This window comes from Leptosomus discolor, chromosome 20, assembly GCF_034619465.1.
Source record: "Leptosomus discolor isolate bLepDis1 chromosome 20, bLepDis1.hap2, whole genome shotgun sequence".
Taxonomy (NCBI): Eukaryota; Metazoa; Chordata; class Aves; order Leptosomiformes; family Leptosomidae; genus Leptosomus; species Leptosomus discolor.
Window position 1 is genome coordinate 9,706,071 of NC_141410.1, and position 24,371 is coordinate 9,730,441.

At 42.2% G+C, this 24,371-nt stretch overlaps 2 protein-coding genes across 6 annotated transcripts; one reads left to right on the forward strand and one right to left on the reverse strand.

Moving 5' to 3' along the window:
* Nucleotides 1-8,384: 8,384 nt before the first annotated feature.
* RER1 (retention in endoplasmic reticulum sorting receptor 1) lies at nucleotides 8,385-17,844 on the forward strand. Of its 2 annotated transcripts, none has more exons than XM_086476195.1 (7): nucleotides 8,385-8,471; nucleotides 11,620-11,705; nucleotides 12,244-12,348; nucleotides 13,466-13,565; nucleotides 14,053-14,131; nucleotides 14,237-14,372; nucleotides 15,255-17,844. In XM_086476195.1, the coding sequence occupies exons 2-7, from the start codon at nucleotides 11,625-11,627 to the stop codon at nucleotides 15,342-15,344; spliced, it is 591 nt and encodes a 196-aa protein (XP_086332321.1). In that variant the 5' UTR covers nucleotides 8,385-8,471; nucleotides 11,620-11,624; the 3' UTR covers nucleotides 15,345-17,844. The 2 variants fall into 2 exon arrangements, with proteins under 2 accessions (XP_086332321.1, XP_009954511.1); XM_009956209.2 differs by lacking the exon at nucleotides 8,385-8,471 and adding an exon at nucleotides 11,025-11,300.
* Nucleotides 17,845-18,373: 529 nt separating this feature from the next.
* On the reverse strand, nucleotides 18,374-22,581 carry PEX10 (peroxisomal biogenesis factor 10). Of its 4 annotated transcripts, XR_015183981.1 has the most exons (7): nucleotides 22,467-22,578; nucleotides 22,077-22,157; nucleotides 21,164-21,570; nucleotides 20,200-20,372; nucleotides 19,761-19,896; nucleotides 19,397-19,654; nucleotides 18,590-18,628 (listed from the first exon to the last, which is right to left on the reverse strand). XR_015183981.1 is itself a non-coding variant. In XM_086476012.1 (6 exons), the coding sequence occupies exons 1-6, from the start codon at nucleotides 22,576-22,578 to the stop codon at nucleotides 18,557-18,559; spliced, it is 981 nt and encodes a 326-aa protein (XP_086332138.1). In that variant the 5' UTR covers nucleotides 22,579-22,581; the 3' UTR covers nucleotides 18,374-18,556. The 4 variants fall into 4 exon arrangements, 3 of the variants coding, with proteins under 3 accessions (XP_086332138.1, XP_086332137.1, XP_086332136.1); XM_086476012.1 differs by lacking the exon at nucleotides 19,397-19,654 and having other exon boundaries at nucleotides 18,374-18,628; nucleotides 22,467-22,581; XM_086476011.1 differs by having other exon boundaries at nucleotides 18,592-19,526.
* Nucleotides 22,582-24,371: the final 1,790 nt, after the last annotated feature.

The window sequence follows — 24,371 nt, forward strand, 5'->3', positions numbered from 1 at the left end:
AATGAACGTACGTACCAGCGGGGCAGCCATTGAGCCACAGTCCATCACAGATGTCACCAGCACAATTAACTACAGCACCCTGTTCATAGAGTACGTCATTTCTGCACTGCCCCTTTAAACAGAAATACACACAGAGTTTAAATTTCGACAACACCACAGCTAAATTATAAAGAAGGGATTATTTCAGCCAATTTTCAATAGCAAAGTGGGTGGTCCTCAAGGCTTTTTATAAATACCCTTCCAACATTTGTGTGAAAAGTTGAATAGGAGACCACACAACAACCAAGGATTATATGGCACTCCTCTAAAGGGGAAAAAGGGGAGAATCAAACATTTCTTGCCCAAGGTTTGTTACTGTGGGATACTATTATGTGAGGTCCTTCAGTTCATATATTACATCGCATTAAATTACATGGCAAGAATGAATAACTGCTTTGTCACATACAGAATCACACATTATTTTGCTTTTTAAAGAATGTGAAAAGTGAAATAGTGTACCAAACCCAAGTCCAAAAAGCTTCGGTTATTTAAATCTGGTCTGCATTTCACCCAAGATATACCCTTTACTTAAAAGTTTAAAGATTCCTAAGGCTGCAAAGCCAAATACCACAGAAGCTTCGGTATGAGCCAATTAAAGTTTCTAGCGACATTAAGCTTGCACACGCAAGCGTGCAATTTAGTATTACATCATGATGCACGTGTAATTTTTCTAGTGTACCCTTTTCCTACTCAACATAGTATAATCTTGAGATGGTTAGTTCATAGCCACAATTTTTACTAACATTAACTGATAGCAGAGTCAACCAATGCCTCTCTGTGGTCCTGCACTAGGGGAGGGTAGGAAAATTTGCCAGACATTTCACAGGTATTTGCTGACAGGACAGGGAAGGTCACAATCAGGAATACTGGCTTCAGTTTCAGATGTGAGAAGAAAGCATAGTATTGTGTATTGTAGTATACACTTTTATCCCAAGATACTTGTAAAAAAACACCTTGAAGCACAGAGCTGGCACTGAAAATTAGTCTGATTTGCTCCCATATTACTGGAAGAGTTTACAGTCAAAATTGATAAGGAAATATTCAGACAATGGTCAAAGTACAGTCAAAAGTCCAGGTATGGGAAGTAAAATAACTCAGTAACAAACGTCACTTGTTTTACATGGTACTAAATCCCATTTAGCTATCAGACAGCACTCTTCCAATGTTAGAGTACATAAAGAACTAGAGAATAATAATATTTAAAATCTAAAGTGATCATTCTTCTATTAAGTTGGATACCTGGCTTTCTGTGTGATAACAGCAGAGGTATCAGATAAAGTGCTACTGTAATTCTAAAACGTGCATGAACCCAGTTGAAACTCCAGGTGGACTTAGCAGCCAAAGTTCCTCCACCACCTCAAAGCACATGGTGCTGTCTTCAGTGGTTATCCCAACGACAGCAGTACTATTGGTAACTCTAATTACACAAGCTTCAAGCTCCACTGGCATTTTCACAATCTTCTCTGCCCAGTGGAAGAGACCTTTAAAACAGCATTCAGCTAGTTATACTCCTGAATGTATGTAACAACGGGAGGAAGGTCTAGAAAACACTCACTGTAACTGGAATTTTATCCCAATTATGTACTGAAATCCTAGGGGCCTTCATCTTGCATCACTGTCTGTACACACGCAATAGGATTCAGCTTGTACTGCTTCCTCTAGAGAAGGAAAAAAGGACAAGGGGTATAAACACACAGCCTTTCCCAGTGGTTCCTTCACCCTACCTGTAAAGGCATCGTGCTTGCTTTCAATCAATTCTGATGATTGCCTACTATTAGTGTCACTCATTCTCTTAAGTAATTAAGCCACCTCTTTCTTAGATTTGCCTTTGTCTCTCTCTGGCACATTTCCTTGTCTAATCCTCTGTTCCAGATGGCATAAGGACGAGAGATAAGTGTTGCTAAAAGTTGCTTAGCAATGCAACACATGCAAGGTTTGGAAATGCTGACGTCCACATAAGCACTATCTATACATCACACATTTATGCAGAGAAACAAAGGCGTGAACAACCAGAGTGACATAGGGGCCTCCAGAAAAAGAGCTACCAGTTAGTGCACAAAGGGGAGCAGGAAACAGAGAAAAGGAAAAAGCTACAAGCTTCCAGTGATGGGCTATATTACACGGTGGGGTTTTTTGCTTGTGTTTGGATTTGTTTTTAAAGTAGAACAGGAAATTCTGCTTTAAACAAATCAAAACCCTTGAGTTTTAGTAAGGTGCTGTATTTTCTGTGATTCAGAGACATACAGTGCAGGAGACACAAAGACATTGCAATCTGCCTATAGAGACCAAAACAGAAATAAAGAGGTTCACGAAGAACAGTAACTGATGAAGGCAAAGTTGTTTATCATCAGCCTGATATCAACCACATAATCCTCCTATCCTAAGAATCAGTAACAACGAATTTATTCTGGTAACTGCGGATTGTTTCTAAACACTAAAAGTAAATGTGTTTATATGGAATTTATTTAAGCCACAATTAAATGTTATGGGTAATAAATAAGAACATTTAGTACACGAACAGCAATAATTTCACAAGGTCATATTATCATATTAACTCATTTCTGCAACAGCCCATTTAAACAGGGTAGCATGACTGACTCATTTTGCATTCAAAACCCTGAGATGTTAGAAATTTATTCATCATGGTTGACAACTTTGAAACAACTAGTTCTAAGAAAAAAAACTAAACAGTAGTAAATTAACTACAGAAATTCACATGTAGCTTTACTGGGAGTAGTCTCTTACTAAGCAAGATTTTCAAATACTAACTTCGATGGATATAAATTTTGCCAATTTTTATTCAGGAATTAACAGCCTTTTCAATGTCAGTTAGTCCCAACAGATTATGCATTCAGGAACATGTTCAGCACACTTCTGAACACAGCCACTACTGGGACACAGTAACTTGCTAAAATACTAGAGCCAGGAGTGATGTGGTAGCCAGGTCCTATCCACAAGCAATTAAAATAATAAAGCTCAACATTTACTAGTGGGGAGACTCATTTGCGGCCTTTATAGCAGGAACAGCTTTATTTATATTTTTATATCATATATTGTTATATTGTAATTATAATCATAATCAAGATTTGGGAAGATTTATTGCATCTTCAAATTTCATGTTATCCACTAGTATGCAGTATAATTCTGAGCAATTGAAATTCCAGTAATTGAAATAATTTGCATCAGAACTGAAACGATGACTCTTCCAAACAGGTAACTCAAATGGAGCCGGGGCGGGGGGAGCAGGGGAACAAAAGCCTGCAGGTGAAGAGCCCCATAAGGCTGGCCACCTGTTTAGTGGGGCTAACAGGTGTGTCAAACAGCAGGCCTTCCTCTGGGAGAGCAGACAAACTAAACACGGCCAAAACACACAAAGTAGCAGCACCAGGGACAGAATGGAACACAGCATCTGCTTACTGGGAGGAAGGCAGCAGCCAGAAATGAGAAATCACAGAAAGGAAACACTTTCATAAAGAAAATGAGTGTTTTACTTCATTAACCCCTGCAAACTTCATTCACATGGCATTGTTTTCTTTCATGCTCAAATGTGGGCGCATATAAACGCACAAAAACCAGACAGGGCATCACAGGTCACTGGGGGGTTTATTTATTTATTTAAAATCAGCAGCTTTCAGGGGCTTTATTTTGTTACACGTTCCCTAGTGTTCAGTTATAGTTTCTATCTGGCACCTCTTGAAAATGTTTTTACCCAATGTGAAATCAGTTTTATGGTTAAGCAGTAGATAAATCAAGAGTTGTTTGTTATTATTGGACTACTCTGTTGATATAATTATAATTATTGCTTGTTTACTGGACATTTAATCGACCTGAGTCTCTGAAGGTTCCCAGACTACAATATGCTATTAACTGAACAGCATCCACTTACTCAAAATTTATCACTTGCAAAAGATTGATCTAAAAATCTAGCCCTGACATCATTACAGTTAAAACTGAAGAGGAAAATTGGACAAATTCAACATTCATGCTGTCACTCAATCTATTCTACACACAGAAGTAACACTAGAAGAATATCCTAGAGCTCAAAATATTTGCCCATTTTCTTTTTGTTCTAGGAGATTACTTCAGTACATCCAAGGTACTATTTCAGTACAGGAAAAAAAAAATCAGATTTTTTTCAAAATCCCTACAGTTACACACAGAAGTACAGAACTATTTGTACACCACTCAGGGGAATGGCTCTACAAGCAGCATGCTGAAAGAGATTAAAATTGCAGAAACACATAGCTAAATCTTTCACCTGTAAGGTGTAGGTCACAGGTATGTCTTCAACTCTTTCCAGAAGGCTGGTTGGCTCTTTCATAATCCTATGGCAACTCGCTAAAAAAGAATTTTAACCTATTATTTTGCCTGGAAAAAAGTATTTATATGCTTTCATTGTTTCATGTTAAATGATATAACTTGAAAGCAGTATATGCTGAGTGAACACTTGCATTAAGCAGTTCTCTTAAGTTTGTTTTCTGCAGAATATAAATACTAAATCAATGGACAAGACACCGTTGTCAGTACTGTCAGATTTTGGGTTTGGGTTTTTTTGGCCAATGTATCTTGTCACTTTTGAGCACATATCCAGTGTAAACTTAAATATAGTACTAAGTCCTCACAGCCCTACAGAGACAGAGCAGTTACTGAACAAGGGTAAGACTGAAGAGTTTACTAACTCAGTCTCAAAACAGATGCTAGAGAGACACCCGGTGGTACAAAACTGAGTGTGCCCTCATGTGCACGCGAATATGCATAAAAGGTCCTGTCTTCAACGGTCAAGAAGTGAGCGTTTTTGTTTAACAGCGTTTAGGTGATAATGAAACAAATGCACAACAGCACTAGTACATACTTTTATGTCATCTGTTCCTTTATCTAACAAGTATTTATTATCTCGTCCTACTGATTTCAATTCCCAGCTTTCATGTATTCATGGAATAATACATAAAGGTTTTTAAACTGTATTCAATATTCAGTCATGAAGTTTAGATAACAGATTTAACTACAAACTTCTAATGTATACTTACAAGCAATCTGGGATGTTGACAGGTGCAAAAACCAAACCAAACCAAAAAACCAAACCCTTAACTGAAAAGTGAAGTTATCCGCTTATGTATGTACCAACAGCAGACCAAACCGCAAGATATACAAGTGCTTTATGCTCTATTTTAACTACACAAACAGTATTCCGTAGAATTTTGGTTGCGATTTCACATCCACGGGAAAAATGCCAGTTGTTTAGTTCACACTGAAAATATATTCCCCGATCTTTCTACCCTGAAGTAGGTGTCAGTGAGTAAGAGTACTCACATGTGCTTACACATATATACACGTAAATGTCCTTCCACCCCCAAATCCCTGTGTTTACTCCTGTTTAACAAATACGGAAAACTCAAAACAATAATCACAAGAAAACTCCCAAGCAGACTACAAATCCGAGAAAAGTCAAACTGAAACTGAATCTGACTTGTGCAGCATGAACAGGTCTATTCAGTCTTGACAGAGTAAGTTTTAAACAAAGTTTACTCAGAGTCTAACTTACCTGTCAAACATAGTTTAATTTTTATGTATATATTTAAAGTTCACCAATAAGTGATATTTTGCTTAGACAGGATGAATAGAAGACATTCTAAAAGCCTACAAGTTTATCACTAACAAATACTTATTTATTATTAATGCTGTCTAATGAAGACTATAAACATGCTCATTCAGTCTTTATTTTAAAACTAATGAATCAGAATCCTTCTGGTCTCTCAAACTGACAGTGATGTGTTAAAAAGACATTCATAGTATGTTCTTTTATGGTTAAGGAATGTATAAAAGAAGTACTTGAATTTTATAGTCACCTTAACAATTTTTTGATGGCATGTACTCATTCGAATCCTCTGTGTCAAAGCCTGAAAAATCGGCTGCTTGGCACTAGAAGTACTGACCTGTGAATTTTGTGATGTATACGTGACCTTAGAATAACAGGTAACTTTTTCTGTCAAGTGTTTACCCAATTTATTGATATAATACACTCTATTCCATGGAGTCACCCTTACAGACTGCTGACTAAAGGGATTAGGCAGGCAGAGAAGTCCCCGACTTACCTGCACAGGAACAGAAACAGGAGAAATTATTTTCTGGAGCAGCTTCCTGGGACAGATCTTTAATCAAGTAACTTCTTTCTGCTCAGGATGCTAGGAGAAAGTGAATCATTGAAACATTCCCTTGGTAAATCACACACGAGATGTCCCTCCATAATGGATAGTTTATGGAAATTCTTAAATCCTTTAATATCTTTGGCCTGATCTTGCGGAGCACTTCATATGAGCACAAGTCTGCACACCTATGCATCTTTGAAGGACTGAAACTGTTATCAAAAGTTGATGATACATGTTTCTGGTTTCTACCACTAACACATTACTTTAACTTTCTGAGGTGACTGAAAGTTAACCCAGCCTAAATTGACAGGCCAAGAAAACCCCAAACCCACAACTCTTCAACAAGTAATATGGAAGTGTGACAACTTGGGCTAAATCAGTTTGGCTGCTTACGACGATAACATTCTGTGATGATATGTATTTATATGTCAGAATTTAAGGGCACAGGGATTTATTTTCCTAAAAAAAAAAAAAAGAAAAAAGCTATGCAATAGTTACAGGCTCACCTGTTGGTGCCCAGTGTTGTAATTCATTCCCCATAATTCCTCCGTTAACAAACTTGCCCGCATAGTAACTTCCATCTTTGAAGAACAGCTTATCCTGACCTAGAAAATAAAATGACCCTTCTAACTTCTGTTAACAGACAAATGTCCACCTCTGTTTTCAACTTAAGTCGAAAGTTGAAACTCTCTCATGTTTTTCTCCTTTTCATGATTAAATTTCTAACTATGTATTGTTAGCACCTTCACATGCTTTAGACTTTTCTTAAGACTCACTATCTATTGACCCCAGCTGAAGGGATTTACACAGTATATACAAGGCAGAAACCCTAGACCCATTAAATCAAGTTTTCCCCTATTTGCTCTAATAGACCAGAACGGCACCACAGTTACTAAAACTCATGAGGTCAAGGACCTGACTTTCACAGCAGTCTGTAAGCTCCACAGCTACGCTGTACAGATAACAGTCATTTACTGTACTGTGTAAAAAGGGGGGAGTCCGTTTGCCTTCTTGTTCTGTTTATGTAAAAGGTTTAAAGACTACAAGTGACCCTATTTAAAAAAAAAAAAAAAAAAAGAAAGAAAAAAGAAACTAAAAGGACTGTTGCAAGCTCAGTTCATTTATGCTCCTCAGGGCAGGGCCCTGTTACACCAACAGGCCCCAACTCCTCTGACCCCACCTGAGGCCTCAACACCCCCACCTGCCTGTCTCGTTAAGACAACTGAGATCATTTCACCAGCACAGAGAGACTGGACCCAATACTGAGTAACAAGTAATACAAAGTAAAAGCACTACTTCTACTCAGGGATACCTATTTCAAAATTTCGGTATAAACCGCATTTATGTGAAGATAAATATATTCTTTTCTTACTATTTGTAGTCACTTTACTTTGCACTGGGAACTCAGGCTCTTAAAGCACCTAAAGGTCATTATAAGTGTCAGCCTCACAGGCACAGCCAGCTGCCAAAGCGCTGGCGACTACGCTACCCTCGCATAGCACAGGAACGCTAGCACAGAAAATAAAGCAAACCCACAAGAGGAAAAGCGCTTGTAATTCCCCTTAGCCTAAACAGAGGAGCGCGGGCTCCGCGCCTCTTCGTCTTAACGACAGGCTGGACTCGGCGGTCGTACGAGACGCGTCCTCGTCCCTCCAGGTGAGGGGCCAGGCTGAGGCGGCACCGTGCGGCGGGGTCTGCCTGGGGAAGGGTCGCTGCCTCAGGCCCAGCGGGGCGAGGTGCGGAGGGAAGGGGCCGGGGCCGGGGCCAGAGCCCTCACCCTCACCCTCACCCTCACCTTCCCGCCATCCGCCCCGCGCATGCGCCGGCTCGCGGCAACAGCCTCCTCACGGTCATTGGCTGCACGGGAGCGAAGGGCGGGACCTGGCGCGTGCCGCCCCCCCCCCCCCCCTCTGCCCCGCCGAGGGTGGCGGAGGGGACCCGCAGCCCGCACCGGTGTCGGCCGCGCGGGGCCGCCCCGTGCTCGGTGCCCGCTGGCCGCGCCCCGTCCGCAGCGCGCGCCTGAGGACACGCCTCGTCCGCCGGTAGCGCGGCGGCAACCGCCCTTCCGCCCGCCCCGCTTCCCCTACCCGTCCTCACACCCACCTCGGCGCCACGGCAGGGCCCACTTCCGTCCCCCCGGGGCCAATGGCAGGGCAGCAGCGAGCCTTTATCCCGCCCCACCTGCCCCGGAAGCGTAAATGGGTTTCTCCCCGCCAGTGACGCCATATTGTGTTTTGTGGAGGTGGGGGGAGGGGGAGCGGAAGGAAGAACCCGGCTTGGCCGTCTGTGAGTAGCCGGTGCCCCGCGTCGGCGCCGGGGGGGCCCGCCCGGAGCCGAGGGCGGGAAGGGAGGGAGCCTCGGGGCTGCCGGGCCCGGAGGCAGCTCGGCGGGCGGAGGCGGTGACGGTCCCCGGGCGGGAGGTTGCCCTGAGCGAGGGGCTCCTCTGGGAGCGCGGGGGCTTCTTGGGGCTCGGCGACCGCTGCCGCATCCGCGGCCTAGGCGCCTCTGCGGGCCCCAGGCTGCGGGGACCGCGGGGCTGCCGCTCGGGCCGGCCTCCCGGGGCCCGCCGGAGGGCTCGTTTTGCCCCTGGCCGAGCCGCCGCCTGTCCTAGTGCTGCTCCCGGGCCCTCCTCGTCTCCGCGGGCCCCACTCCGGCCTCGAAGGCCTCTCGTCCTGCGCCCTGTGCCAGAACAGCCCCACCTTCGTGCGCTTTGGTTTTTTTCCCGAGTGTCTTTTGTCCCACAGCGTTTGGTCTCGGTCAGTGCTCGGGTACCGAGCCCACCGCTCCGGGGACTGTAGGTGCCGGGCAGCTGCTGCCGTCCAGGCGGTCCTGAGTTTCCCCCAGATCGGGCTGCTCTTGTAGTGCATGACATCAAACAATGTCTCTTTTAGGATAAAAAACCCACTTTGCACAACCAATGGGTTATTTTCCTGTGGTTGCCCCTTCATCCTGTTACTAATAAATCGCTTTAGTGTGTTGCTCTTCAAAGTTGTTTCCTCTATAGGGAGACTTGTATGAGCAGTAACGTGGTTTTGCTAGTGATGTGCTTCATTTGTGTTTTAAATTGAGGAGTCATCTATATCATGATCAGAGTTGCATGAAAATTCCGTACTTCGCTGTAGGTGATGCTGTGAGGCGTAAGTTAGGTGGCTTCGCTGCCCCAGGGCTTGTCATTTTTAACAACTCAGTGATGCAGTGGTATTTGTAGTGATACAACAACTGTGGTAAAAAGCATAATTGTTGAATTACTCCTGGTTGGTATTTTTAAGTAGAGAAAAACATTTTAATATGGTTTAGTTTTAGTAGCACTCTATTTTGCTAGTAGCAAACGAGTCAGTTGTTATGTTCACTTTTGTGTGTCTTTCTGGTTGTTGGCTTTACAGAAACGGCTGAAGTGTTATGATAACTTATTATGCTGAACAGTAAAGTCTCATGTTACGTTGTGAAAGAGGGTTTGCTGCTGTTTAGATTTAGTTATTTCTTAAACTGATGAGATCTGACTTGTGTTGTTAACTCTAAACTACCTTCAAATCAATGCAAAAGACGGCTGCTCTTGATAATCATCTAATTATAGATGTTCTTTCAGTAAAGTTTTAATGTGATAAGAAACATTAACTTAAATTCTAAACTATGTTGTGTGATATACTTCAGTCTATGCTGCTTAAACTGAGCCAGGGAGAAGTTTTTTTTTCCGGTAGAACAGTGTCAGCTGGTTGTGTTTCTTGGTCTGCTGTGGAAGAACTGTACATGTTATAAACAGTCATACACAGTCACACGTGGTGTAGTAGTTCTACACCGAGCAAAATGCCTACTCGATCGTAAAGCCAGCAGTAGCTTCACATATATGGTTCTTCACTTGATCTCATAGGTTAACGTGTACAAGACTGTGATGTTAGGTCTACTTCTGGCCCATGTTGGCTGTGGCTGTGTCTGTAAAATTAATTTTGAGAATATGAGAGTTTTTATGTTTGTGATCTTCAGAGAATTGCTCTTGGATCAATGGACTATCTTTTTGCTATCTATGGCTTTACGCTTCAGGACGTTTCAAAAAAACCCCAAAATAAAGCACAAAATTATGCTCAGCTAATAATGCTGAGTAACTTCTTCCTTCTGCAGTGCAGTGAATGGAGAGAATAATAGTTCTTGCCTTTTGCCTGTGATGAAAAAGTCTGTATCTATATTGTATGAGTTTTTCTGTTTGATTCTTTTCTTCTTAGCTATAGCTTGAATGAAAGTTGACTGCAGCTTCTGAAGCCTCGTAATGAATCCCCTTTTGAAGTGTAACAGGACTCCTTTTTTCTACTTGCTAATTACTCCATAGGATGTAGTTTTCAGATGTGTACAGAAACAACATACAGCTTTAAGATTCTGTGCCTCCCCAGGGTGTCCTTGGTCTCTAGTTGTCTTTTGCAGCAGTCACTGTGTTGCAGCATCTAAGATAGCTTACATTTTTCTGATTTAGCAATGTTTCATGTATCTTTATTATCATCTGAGGCTCTTGAGATATTCATATAGGGCTGAGATTAGTCCCACTATCCCAGGGTTATGTAGTCCCACCCACAGATGAGGACTCCAGGAAGTAATGTCAGGGATTGCTTTTGGTGATGTGGCAGAAATGTTTCAGTTTAGGATCCATTTTATTTTGTTTGTTTTCTGTCTTGGAGTGAACTTAAAACTTAGTTGAGCTTAACTGAAAAGGAACATAAAGATCTTAAACTGGTAGGAGAAGCATGTACTAAAATTCCCTTCATTATTTTTTTTTTTACCTGGTTTCAGAATCCTGGCCCTTTTACTATACAGTTTTGCCCATGCATAAACCTTCCCTGTGACTGATGAACTCTTGATGTTCAAGAGACAGACAAACGCATTGAATAATTCTAGCAGTGGGCAGTGTTTTGGTTTAGGTACTTGTGGTGGAGGTTTTTGTCTGTAACCACTGGTGTACAGAGCCCTGAACTCACTCTTCTTCACTGTCTAGTTACTCAGCATTTAAAAATTCTAAGCACCTTTTAAAAAAATACTTATTTTGGTTTTGTTCTTTGTCTTTAGAAACTGAGGTGCTACACTTCATATCTCAATGCTTAGATGTTAGAACTCAGCTCCTGCCTTATCAAGGTGAAGATATCTAACAAGGCTCATTCTGGCATTTTTGTGTGGACTTTTTCTTTCCCTCCCTAAAATGGACTGGATCCTGTCTTGCCTTTGTAAAATACCCTCTTCTTTGCTTTCTGGATAATTTCTTTTGGCAGTTAATATCTTTTGGAATAAACGTCCTCTCTTTGAGAACACTTCATTAAAAATAATTTATTTCAAACAAGGCAATCCAAAAAAGTTACTGGATGTAAATGCTGGGCCAGATAATGTTCTGTGAAGCTTCACTGAGCTGAGATTTTTGTTTTACATGTTACCTACGTATCGTGTTTTGTTTCCGCAGCAACCATGTCAGAAGGGGACAGTATTGGTGAGTCTGTGCATGGAAAGCCTTCTGTGGTCTATAGATTTTTCTCAAGACTCGGACAGGTTGGTTTTCTGTAGGGTTTTTCTGACTCCCATTAGAAGCATGTTCAATGCAGCTTCTTAAACTTTTTGGATGAGTTGTTGAAATACTAACTTCTATTCAAAAGATTTCTTTTGAAGCCTTTTCAAAATAGATAACACATAGTATAATACATAGCTTAATGGAATATGTAATGTGCATCTATGTGACATTGCACGGTCAAAATATATGTCGCTGTCAGAAATGAGGAGTGTCTTCAGATTTCATGTTAGATTCATCTTAAGGAAGTAAACTTGCATAAAATATTGAAAATTTAAATTGCTTTCCAACACCTCAAGCATGAGGAATTTTTTTTTCCTTTGTAAAAATATAGAACTTTTCAAGTGCTTGTAAGTATGTTTAATTCCACTTATTTGTAATAAAGAATACAAATGTTTCACATGACTCTCCTTCCCAAAATACTCTTCACAAATGCTTAAAATTTCCAGTGCTACCCTGTTACAAACTTTATTTGTTGTGCATCGTGTATTTTACAGATGTACACTTTGTATTTCTTCCTAGATCTACCAATCCTGGTTAGACAAATCTACTCCATATACTGCAGTGCGATGGATTGTAACTCTGGGTCTGAGTTTTATCTACATGATTAGAGTTTATTTACTGCAGGTAAGAAAACTGCATTTACGGCCAAAGCAGTTTTAGATATCATTACTACTCTGGTTTTTGTGTTAAGAGTGTTTTTGAAGTATGGTATTGCTTTGGAATTACGTAAGGTATCGTTTAGCACACAGTAGAAGGTAAATTGGATAGTCTGAACAAGTGACACGTCCTGTTGGTGTTAAATGTGCTGCTTCAGAATGGAGAATGTGTGAATACCTGAGGATATTCATCTGATGGGAACAGAAAGTGGAAATACTCCATTAGTTCTGATGAAATTACATAATAAACCTCTGAAGACCGATTTTACTTGTATATTAAAGCTGTGCAACGTGTTCAGGAGCCAGCAGTTACCTTCGTTCATGCAAGCCATAAAGAACTGCTTTCAGCACTTTTATCACTGCAGGCCAGTGGCAGACCACTTCTCCACGAATCAGATGTCTCTAGTTCATGGTGATCTGCAGTTCAGTTACAAACTGAGGAATTGTTCCCAAAACCTGAAGATTACAGATTGCATGTGGAAGCTGTGCATGTGGTAGCAATAGGAACATTTATGAGACTGAAGCCTGTAAAGATGATTTAAAAAGTGAGGGGTTTATGCTCTTTACTACTTCCATGCTGCTTTTATGCTGTCTGCATCTTGAACATAGAGCCTGGATGCCTGAGAAAAGCTGTCAATACATGAGGGGTTTGCACTTCTCTCGTGTTCTAAGGCTTGTTTTGATTAATATATTAGGTTTACAGTAGTATACCTTTGAAAACATATAGCTTAAAAAGGCTGACAGATTTTTTCTTTGGATCTCGTTTATATGTGTTGCAGTAAGTTTAGTCAGTATGTAGCTATTTAAATGAAAAATGTTACATGTTACCTGTCAGTATACAAATAAAATAAATAGATTCATAAAGGTGATTTCATCTTTTCATAGAGTCAGAATGCTTATTTTATGCAGTGAGAATTTTTAGTGTTTTTTTTAACAAGTCCAGAAAACTTCTGTTAATGTGAGGATGTAGAAAAGCACTTCTCAAGGAAGCGAAAAACCATTGTTTAATCTTGTTGCAAAATCAGTATCTGAAAACGGTTTTCAGCAAGGCTTTAATCTTATTTCTCTTTTCCTCCCTGCTGCAGGGTTGGTACATTGTGACATATGCCTTGGGAATCTACCATTTAAATCTCTTCATAGCTTTCTTGTCGCCAAAGGTAGACCCCTCTTTAATGGAAGATTCAGGTATGACGAGTAGTTCATTTTGTCATAATTTTGAACTTAGTCAAACTTCCATCTCTCTTTGCCTGATTCAGTAGTGTAAAGATGTGCAATTTTAGCATGACACTGTATTTTTAGACATAAAAAAAAAATCTGTGCAACTTGACATCAGGAAATACCATACAATTTGTCTTTTTTTTTTCAGGACTTGAATGTATTCCATATTGTATCGGTTTTCTGTATTTTGAAAGAAGGTTTACATGGCTTAAGTTCTTCCTATAGTAACTGAAATGACCTTGCACTCATTTCTGTTATCTGTTTTCTTTTGGGAAATCAATGTTAAGTTCCATTAAAACAGCCACTGTAACTGGAATCTACGTGTAAAAGTGAAAATTGTTTTGTTTGTTTGTTTTTAAAGATAAAAAGTAAAAAAAATCTGGAGTCTGAACAGTGTGGAAAATTAGCGTGAGGGGGTTTGTGGTTTGGGGTGTGTGTTTTCTGTTTTTTTCAGATGATGGTCCTTCCTTACCTACAAGGCAAAATGAAGAATTTCGGCCTTTCATTAGAAGGCTCCCAGAGTTTAAATTCTGGTGAGTGGACTGTCTGCCCATGCGCTGTTTTTGAAAAACATAAATATCTTCATCAAATTAGTGGTAGCTGGAGTTGAAGGATTAATTGTTACTGTTATTTTTAAGGCACTCTGCCACTAAAGGAATCCTGGTTGCTATGGCATGTACGTTCTTCGAGGCTTTCAACGTTCCTGTTTTTTGGCCAATCCTTGTGATGTACTTCATTATGCTATTTTGTATCACTATGAAGAGGCAAATCAAGGTAACTTGCCAAGAATGGATGGTAGCGTTTGTGATGTCAGAATTTATAGAATTGTTCCCAACTGTCCATCCCGTTAGAGCACTTCAGAGGTGTTCAGGTGTATTGGACGCACCTCTTTTATTAGAGGAACTTGAACAACTAACACTTGAACGTTAGTCAGGTGTTCCGTATTTGCAACTTCGGGCGAATACTGACAATGGGAAACAAAAATACTTGGTAAAAGAGGTCTTCATGCACTACCTTACAAAATTCTATCCTTGCTTTCAAAAGGTTTAAATCTTGGAATTCAATATCTGGTTTTTATGCAGGATGAGTCTTATAATTTCTCATCCACTTCCTTTCTTCAGTTACCTATGGCTGTTTTTCATGAAGGGGTCTTGTAGGATCTCTGATGGGTGAAAAGAGAATTTCTGACAAGTTGGTGTGAGAAGTAGATAGAGGAAAGGGGAAGATGACCATGGGCAAGTCATTCAGACCACTTTTTAAAAATTACTAGTGGTTTGTTAGCATTTTAAAAAGAGAACCAATTTTTTTCAGAGACCTTCAGAATTTTGGATAGGTGCTGTTATTCACAGTTGTAAATTAAAGGGTAGTAAGGAATCAATACCCCCATGCTCTCTCCAGTTTCCTGTGATCCCCTAATCAGTGGTCTTCGCTGTACTGTGTTAGTTGTTGGGTATGCCCACATTTGAGATTTACAAGGTTGGGCTCATACCCCTGTGCAGACGTAAACTGGTGTACGATCAGCTATTTCTTTTTACCCTTACAATACTGAAGAACTGTCTTTCTAGAGACTTTGTCATGTACAATGTGTATTACAAAACATTTTTGTGAGTATTATGTAAGTTTCTTGCCTCAGAAATGGATCTTTTCTCTTTACAGCACATGATAAAGTACAGATATATACCCTTCACACATGGCAAGAGGAAATACAAAGGGAAAGAAGATGTGGGAAAGACCTTTGCTAGCTAGAAGATGCAATCAACCTGTTGACCAATTCTACTTCTAAAGGAACGATTTTGAGCCATTGTAACAATGCCTTTTTTCTTCATAAAAAAATGATTAACAGAGTGATGACAAAGCAGTTGAATTTTCATTTTAAGAGGATCTTGCTATTTTTATCTGAAATATCAGTTTCTTGAAGAAACTGGCATTCTAACCAAATTGCATTGAGTTTATTATCTTTTGTAAGAAGTTGGAGAAACTTTGGATAATCCCATGGATTTGGGATAATGTATTTCTTTCAAGATCCATTGCACTGGAGAGATTAATGGCTTAGAGTTGGATATTTTTACCTGGTTTTCATGCTCGGTATCACCCTGAAGTGCTGCGCGCGTACGTGGAGGAAAAATGTAAGGTGGCACACGTGATGCTGTTTTCTGCTTCATGGCCATGTGCTGTTTTCATAGAAAAATTCAGTAAACCTAAATAGATGCAGAACTTAAGCCAGTTTCCTGAATGCATGGTATTACTGAGTTATAACCAAATATAGACAGGAATAAGAAATCACTAAATTATGGGTTTTGCAGTAGAGTAAAATTCCTCATGTGGCTTCTGAAGTAACTCATTTGTCTTGGGTTTTAATGCCAGTTTCACCATTACATCTCCTAGCAGATGCTAAAATTGGGCTCTCTCATGATGACTCAAAACTTTGTTCAAAGTCTATCACAATTTCCTTTGAGGACCTGGAATTATAAAAATATATATTTTAATTGTTATTAGTTGGAGTTTCTTTGATACTTAAGGATTTCTTGATTAATTTAAGCTGACTTCATGCAGCCCCTTCAGAACACACCCAAACTGGCCATAGCAGACAAACGGTGTGGGTTTTAACACAGGTTTTCATTTTCTATGGGGAAAAAAAAATAAAAAAATCAGAGATAAACAACCTGCATGTAAACTTTTTCATGTGATACAACTGCAGTTTTATTAAGTGACTTTTTAATTCCAAATTTATTAAATGACAGTGTCCCCCTTTACTTGTTCGCTATCTTTATATACACATATTGATGTAACAGTACTTACGGCTCCTTTCCCATAATGGTTACCCTCAGTTTACCTTCATGCGATGCCTTTTTTAACTCTTCAGGGTGCGTGCACTTGCAGGAAGTAGGAAAAGGTTAGCTCATTGAAGATTCCGAATGGAGAATAGTGGCGACTTCAACAGACACCTAATTGGAAAATGTATGTAGGAACCCTTTCATCTGATCTTGACAAGTGAGGCCGTTATGGAGCTCTGGAATTCAGCCTTCAGTAATCCTGGGCAAGTGACAGGTAGTTGCAGTTCACATTGACCTGCTGGTTTTTGTTTGTTTGCACATGTTTGGTTTTTTAGGAGCGTAGAAACTAGTAACGTCAAAATTTAAAATTACGGAAACACAGTATCCAGCCAGGGCCTTATAAAAGTACCAGTCATGGATGCTTGCAATTTGTTGCCTAAAAAAATCTGAAAGCCACGACTTGGAAAAGCTGACTTCAGGTTTGTTGGAGTTTCTGAGTAATATTGGTATATTAGGGAGAAAAATACAATGTTTGTTATATTTATTAATACTAAAATTAGCAACTGGGATGGCTCCTGCTAAACAGCAGAGTGTTAATGACATCCATTGTAAATTAGACATTTTTACCTCTACTCAATTTTGAACTTTAGTGGCAGTTTGAGATTAATGCCTTCTCATTCTTGGGTAGGCATAGACGCTCTGCATTCAGTGGGATTCACAGGTTTCAAATAGGGGTTGTAGGTGGTGGTGGGACAAGGATACAGTTCCCTAGATGACTCTCAACACGCAACAGCCAGACAAGTTTGATGGCATTTTGTTAAACTTTGCTCTATTTTTATCGCTTAAAAGTGCTAAAAATAAATGACCCTTACAGAATGCATGAAAAACTTGGCTTGACAGCTTCACAGATACCTCCCAGTCATCGATTGCTTCCTATTTGTTACGTGTAACTAGATGGTTTTCCTTGCTGTTTCCTTAGTACGGAGATCAGGCAGTGATTTCCTTAGGTAATCATGTTTTCATTCATGATATGGACTGGTTTTTTTCCACTGTTGCCATGAGTTTTAAATAGGTGAGAGATGTCTGAAAGTCTGCTGGTGCAAGAAAGGGGTGGTATTGCAGCTCTGAAAATCACTTTTGTACGGTAATGATGATGTGTTGCCAGCATAGTTACCAGCAACTATTTTTTTATTCCACTTATAGATATGATGAAAAGTCAAACTAATTTTAATGGAGTTTTTATTATAACACTTGGAGATTTAATAGTTAACTAGCTAACCAGGATCTCTGCAGTACAAATAACCACCGTAAAAGAAGTTCTAAGTTCCCCCTGCCACCACAAGGCCATGTTCAGTGCCATTGGTGAAAGATTTATTGAAACTGTAACTCAGGATCCACAGAGTGGATCGTCTGGCATTTTCTCCCCATCTGTATTTAAAGAATACAAATAAATTAATCTTGTACGTTTTCTATCATGTGAAGATTGACAAGGTTTATTAACAACCAACAATCCCCTTTTTCCCTGCTGCTACGAATGCTTAGGGGAATAAACCCTACGAATGCTTAGGGGAATAAACCTTACGAATGCTTAGGGGAATAAACCTTGCTGAGGTGGTGCTGCTGGATCCCTCCTCCTTTATAGTCTAAAATACTGGCTTAGCCGAGTAGCCCTTACGGCCATAAGGAGCAGAGGGGGGTCTCGTGGCTGAAGTCAGCTTCTTCCCGGTCTGTGCTAGACTGTAGAAAACACCACACAGACAAAACTTAGGCTGTGTTATAAAACTTAATGTTTTATGGTTGAGCTTAGTTTCTATTAGGATACATACCAGGGCTTTTTTGAAACTACACCTGTTACGTTGCTGCAGTCTGAATGTCTAGAATACTTGATGAAAAGTCTTGATACCTAATAATGATAAAAGAGCTTTGCGTTTGGAAGCTGAATGTTAATTGATCAGACATATTTTTAATACGGTCAAGAACCACATTAGAAGAAACAAAGGGTAGAGGCAGAAATCTATTTATTCTGTAGAACAGGAATGACATGCCACCTTGCACAGGCAGTTACTAGTTTTATAATGTCTCTTTCTTGGACTAACTCAAGCTGTATGTCAGCTTTATAAAGGGTGCGAGAGCTGAGGTCCTTGTCATGACACGGATCTCATGACACAGCATAGATTTTTTCCTTTACAGTTGGTAATGACGTAGGTAGATCAGTTTCTGAGGATGAAACTTCTCTCTGCACAGTGGACATTCTGTCTACAAAAAGAAAAGAAATTAGATAGAGGTACTGAATTGCTGTAGTTGAAAGTTAAAAAAAATCCAAATATAACTGTTCAGCTACTTCTAGAAATTATTCAGCATCCATAATTAAAACCCCCATTTTTTTAATGGGTTTTAACCCTGTAAAGCGCTCAGCTTTAATTTAAAGAGTGACTTGAGGTGATATGGGTGCTTGAAAACTGGATGAATTCTTAACAGTTCTTTTGGGGTGTGTTTGTTTTTTAACCTAGATGGCAATACTGCTGCTTCAGTTAATTTTGCTAACACATGGAATCAGAAAATACTAGTTAGAGGCAGTATAAGGAAACGCTTATCAGTCTGGATAGGTATAACCTTGGTGCATTTAAATACAGGCTCTTGGCTATACTGATTTTAGTGTCAAGATTGATTTTAGATCTTAGGGAGCTTCTCCAAGAAGCTGTATTTGCTTTATTCTGTTTTACCACAGCCATACTAGTATTGGTGTAGGAAAATTTAAGTAGATCATGCCACTCATTTCTAGAACAGCTGCAGTAATACATCTGAGTTGTAGCACAGGCGTAGCCTCTTCTATTTTACATTTTATTGGTAAGTAACACTTGATGCCTTTTTTCTGGCAAGCAGTTTTTGACTCTTTAGTGAAGTCTTACTCCACGATGTCTAGAAAATCCTTAATGGATGAAAATTCTGTTGTGTTTCATTAATCCAGAGCAAAATCCAAGTTTATCTATGCAAAAAAGCTAGCTCAGTTTGTTTGTAACTTACTTATTCCTTTTTACTGGCAATCCGGTGAAGAAGGCTTCAAAACATTATCACTTTTGTTGTTTCTTTGCAGTCAGAATTACAGCCTGGGTCTGTAGGTGACGCAGTTATCTCCATGTCTGACTTACGTAGTCTGAATGCATTTCAGTAGTTGGGACAGAAAACAGCTCACCTTATTGACCTCATCTATGTAATGCACAGTCGTTCTATTCTAGTGAATATATCGGTCCTGGTAAACTCTTGTGGGGGGGTTTTGGGTGCCTTAGTGAGAGAAAGGGTGTTATTGCAGCACCCAGGCTGACAGGTATTTTCAAGTAGAATTTTCATCACGTTTACCCCTTCCAGCCTCCGCTTATCCTGTACTTACTCTGGTGTTACACCACTCCATGATGCATTCCCAGCAGAACAGGTGGCCACAAGGGGTGGCCGTTGTATGTCTCCGTTCTTCCAAACACAACGTGCAGCAGGAATGGCGCCCAGTAGTCTTTTCCTTGGTGGTATTTCTAGTTAACATAGTTACATATTACTTAATTTTATTTAGCCTGCTTGTAAGACACATTTGATAACACAATCCTAAAGTAAACCTCGTCTTCAAGTATTAACCCTTTTTGTAAAGATCTCAAAAACAGGAAAGCAAAGCATGAAATCTAACATGCTTAGAACAGTGAGGAATGCATCAAACATTACATTACATCAGGTTCTAACTTAAGTCAAAGTGTCGCTCCAGTGTTCTCCCTGTTCAGAAAAGCTATTACATTTCCCACCATTGCTTCCACCTCTTTCCTAGCAAGTAAAAATGGTCATACTTCTGATGAGCGAGGTTGCGGTGTAGTTTCCACTCCTGCCTCGCTCTCTGCTTCTGTTTGAAGCTGTACATCTGAATGCCAATTGTTAGAAGGAGATGGGAGAGTGAAATTATTCCAAGATACTTGTAACTTGATCGAATACTCTCATCTTCTTGCAGTCCTCCAAAACGCAGCTACATAATTCACAAAAACAGAGATGTTTCATTACTGCGGTTTTATGAAACTATGCCCCCCCACCCCCACCCCCCAATAAACTCTTGATTTGGGATTCTCATTTCCGTCAAAACAATGTACACGTTTCTAGGACTTCTCAACCTGCTGTCTCTCAGGAGGTCTAGTGTGTCCTGGGTGGATCTCCTTCAGTCAGGCTACACTTAACTGCTGTTTGTGCAAGGATCGGTTGTCTTGAGTTGTCTGTCTGTCCATCCAAACTGCTGTAATGGGTTTGGTGGTGTTAAGCAGCTCTCGGCAAAGTCAGACACGGCTTTTCCACACTGACATTGGGAACTGTTGGGGAGCCTTGTGTCTGTACACATTTCTGGGCTGGTGGCTCATGTTTTTTGGAAAGAATGAAAAGACCATGTGAAGTGAAGCTCTTCATATAGAAAAACGCTATCTAGATGTGTACTGGGTTTTGTTGGAAACTACGTTTAAGTACTTCCCATGGATTTATTAAGCCACTTCTCACTTCTTGTGTATTTGTAGCAGACAGACTGGACTAGACAACATGCTGAAGTTACGTAGGGTATTAACTTTTGACAGCGCATTCACATTTATTAGCCATAACCTGTCAAGAGCAGGGACTTACAACCCCTCTACATAGTATTAGAAGTTTCCCTCTCCCCCAGTCTGCTCTGCCCATGTTATAGTCAGCTACAGCCAGATCCTACATCCCTTTTACACATGTGGCACCCCAAAAGAGGCCAAAATATTGCAGTGGACACCAAGAAATACATCCACTTACATACGTGATTCCTGTGATTCTTTTAGACAGGTGATAAAAAGTGCCACTTATGTAGAATGCTGCCAGATGTAGCCGATGAAGCAGAGGTATGCTTTGTTTAAGCACATACACGACTTGTAAGACACTTTTCTTCTGCTGTTCCGTCAGCGCCCCTACTTGTTTCTGTATCCAGCTTCGTATTAAGGCCCTGCTGGAAGAGCCAGGTGCGGGGTTGCTCTGCGAGGTTCTGGACTCATCAGCTTCTGTCTGCAACTCGTGTTCCAGGTGCAGTAATCCCTTCTCTAAGCAGTAGGGTACTACAGTATGAAGAGAAATGAAGATGGCCCGTCGGAGAAAAGAAGGTACTCTCTTCTTGGTTGAGTCAACTTGAACAATGTTAACGTACTCTTCACCCAGAGTCTGATAACCTAGACGTGTGCAAGAGAAAACATGCCGGGTAAGGTGCCAATTGCAGTATCCTTCTCCGTACGGTTGAGCAGTGGTGACAGGCTGCTCAGGTCAGAACACATCGGGCTTTGGAGCTTCAGACATAGTTGCATTTTTTTTTTCTTTGGTGTTGAATGAGGTGGGCGTTATGTTTACATCGGCATCTGCAGCAGCACTGTCTGCCATGGTTCTAGGCTTAAAGCAGGGATACTTCTTCAGTGTCACAACCATCCCTTTTTTAAAAAGAACTGCTTTTAGAAGAATGTCTATCTGGGTTGGGAAATTGCTGCATTTGAACTCAAACTCCTAACAATGTAGTGGCTTCGTATTTAGTAAAAAGCATTTATAGAAAAACAAAACAAGCAAGCAGACCCCCCCCCCCCCCCCCCCCCTTAAAGAAAAGGGCTGTCGAGCAGTCCCGTTCCAGTTGGTGGTCGCCCCCCAGCCAGCTCAGGGCTCCCCCAGCCAGCAGGAATGCTGCAGTTACCTGACAAGGTGGTGAGGACGAAGTAGGCTACATCAGACAGCAGTTCCACCTCCTTCCTCCACTCCAGCCACTTCTTGGCACCTGCGGGACGGGTTGCACCGCGCTTACACGGAATCCCGGCTGATCCAGGCCCTTCTCCCGGAATTTCTCCCAGACCCTCCAAGGCTGGATGAGCACCCCCTCGGCCCAACCCCCCCCCCCCCCCCCCGACCCGAGCGAGCCGTGAGGCAACACGGAGCTGGGGGGGGCTCCGCTGCTACCGGCGGATTTCGAGCGCCGACGGTCTCACCGCGGTCCCGCCCGCCCACCGCAACGACCAGCCCCCTCGGCGGGGCTCGGGGTCGAGAGAACGGCCCCCTCCCGCCCCGCCCCGCCCCCGTGAGGCGTTACCCGCCAGCCGGTGCAGCGCGGCGCCGGCCCCGCTCCGCAGCCCGCTGCGGTACAGCTCGTCCTTCTGCCCGCAGCGCACCAGCTCCGCCGGCCCCGCGGGCGCCAGCGCCATGGCTGGCGGGCGGGCGGGCGGAGGGAGACGCCGCTCTGCGCGGGGGCGGTGCGGCCCTCAGGAGGGGCGGTGGAGCGGCGGGCGCAGGGATGTTGCGTCATTACGCACGTTCCACGGGGCGGGCGGGAGCCGTCTCCCTCCGCCCCCTCAGCGCGGCGCCGCCTGTTGCGCGGTTTCCCGCCCTCGGCCGCTCCAGGGCGGGGCGCGTCTCGCGGCTCTGCCCTCAGGGGCCGCGGGGGCTGGGTGCCCAGCCGCCCGGCCAGCGCCTGGGCTCGGCCCTGCCGTCGGCCAGCAGCGGCTCCGCACCTCGGCTGCCTTCCGCAGCGCCCCCCTTCCCGCGGCGGCAGGGCAGGCTGGCCCGGGCTCGTCGCCTCCGCCCTGAGGGGCGAGACGGGGCGGTGGCGGCGCAGAAACCCGGCCGTGTCTGGCTGAGGTAAACTGTGTGGGCCAGGTGAAGGCGGGAGCCGGGCTCCCCGGTAGCCCCCCGCATGGCGGGCACTGCTCTCCCTCGCCCACGGCGCCGGCACAGCCTGGGGGTGCTGAGGTGTGCGGGGTGGCCGCCCTCCCCCCGCCCCGGCTGGAAGGGGCAGCTCGGTGCGGGTCGGAGGGATCCAGCCCTTCGGAGCACAGCGCTGCTGGACGTCCGTCTGCCGCAGCGTGTCGGCCGGGTGGCTTTCTTTTGTGGTTGATTCAGCGGTGAAAGGTGGGATTTGGAGAGAGGAAGATGGGTGAACAAAAGCGTTAAGACCTTGATCAACAGCGTTTCTGAGAAATGGCTCTTGATGTTGTGGCTAGTTGCCAGTCTGTCGAGGGCCCTGAGCGTGGGGCTCGTCTCCAGGGGCTCTTGTCATGAGGCTCGTTGGCCTCTTGATGGAGACAGCCAGGACCCCATGGCCTGCCGTCAGGCTGCTGCAGGTGTGACTGACTGGAGCTTAAAAAACAACCAAATTTTTTTTGTATGCTTCCTACAAACAGTGTCCATTGTAACAAAGGTAGCAGCGTTCTGGAAATGTTTCCATCTTGAAGTCAGATACAGTTTTGTCAAAACACGGGGTTTTTCTCATGGCAGATTTTTAATGTCATGTAGTTGTAAATGAAGTTTTGCAACATGCTTACGTGAGGGGGAAGTTAAACGTTTCTGCAGTGTATTTGATTTATTTGACAAAGCTACTTTCATTGGATTAATATAGATGTTTTCCAGAAGAATTTACAGACTAGTAGTGCAGTAAGTTGCTCGAAAGTAACATGAAAGAGTTGGAGCTTGTACTTGTTTTTTTTTCTTCTCAGTGCTGAGGAGCAGAAAGAACGGCTACCTACTGACAGACGTAAACACAAGAAAACTGAATATTTGTAGTGTTTAGTTTTCAGTAGTCTGTTATTAGCGACACAGCTTGGAACATTAAAGTTCTAATTAAGCTGTACCAAAAGTTGTAAATTATAAGTAAAGCTGTGATGAATCTTACAGTTAAGCGATGCATTCCTATCCCCTCCCTCCTTGCTCCAGGTGAAACTTAAGTTTTTGTTTGCTAGTGTATGGAAGGGTGTATAACATAAAAGAAGTTGCAGATTGTTCGATCTGTAGCTATAAAATTAATGCAATTAAAGAAGATTTTATTTAGTAAAACGGTAGGGGGAGCACCCGCATAAGAAAATGGCCCATGAGAAATGAGATACGGAATGTGAACCTTTCACATCTAGTGTGCACTTCCCACGTAAATCTTGACGTATCATGGGGATCCGATATGTCCCAAGTTAAGAAACTTGAAGCTCCTACCCTAAACTGTAGCGTTTTT

What these genes read in the sequence shown, in the direction of transcription:
- RER1 (XM_086476195.1), top strand. Translation starts at nt 11,625, where the DNA reads ATGTCAGAAGGGGACAGTATTGGTGAGTCTGTGCATGGAAAGCCTTCT. An exon ending in TTTTCTCAAGACTCGGACAG is followed by an intron (nt 11,706 to 12,243) that starts GTTGGTTTTCTG and finishes ATTTCTTCCTAG; the next exon opens with ATCTACCAATCCTGGTTAGA. An exon ending in TTAGAGTTTATTTACTGCAG is followed by an intron (nt 12,349 to 13,465) that starts GTAAGAAAACTG and finishes TCCCTGCTGCAG; the next exon opens with GGTTGGTACATTGTGACATA.
- PEX10 (XM_086476010.1), bottom strand. Translation starts at nt 22,578, where the DNA reads ATGGCGCTGGCGCCCGCGGGGCCGGCGGAGCTGGTGCGCTGCGGGCAG. An exon ending in CGTCCTCACCACCTTGTCAG is followed by an intron (nt 21,571 to 22,076) that starts GTAACTGCAGCA and finishes GCACACGTCTAG; the next exon opens with GTTATCAGACTCTGGGTGAA. An exon ending in TGGAGTGGTGTAACACCAGA is followed by an intron (nt 19,655 to 19,760) that starts GTAAGTACAGGA and finishes TCTCTCACTAAG; the next exon opens with GCACCCAAAACCCCCCCACA.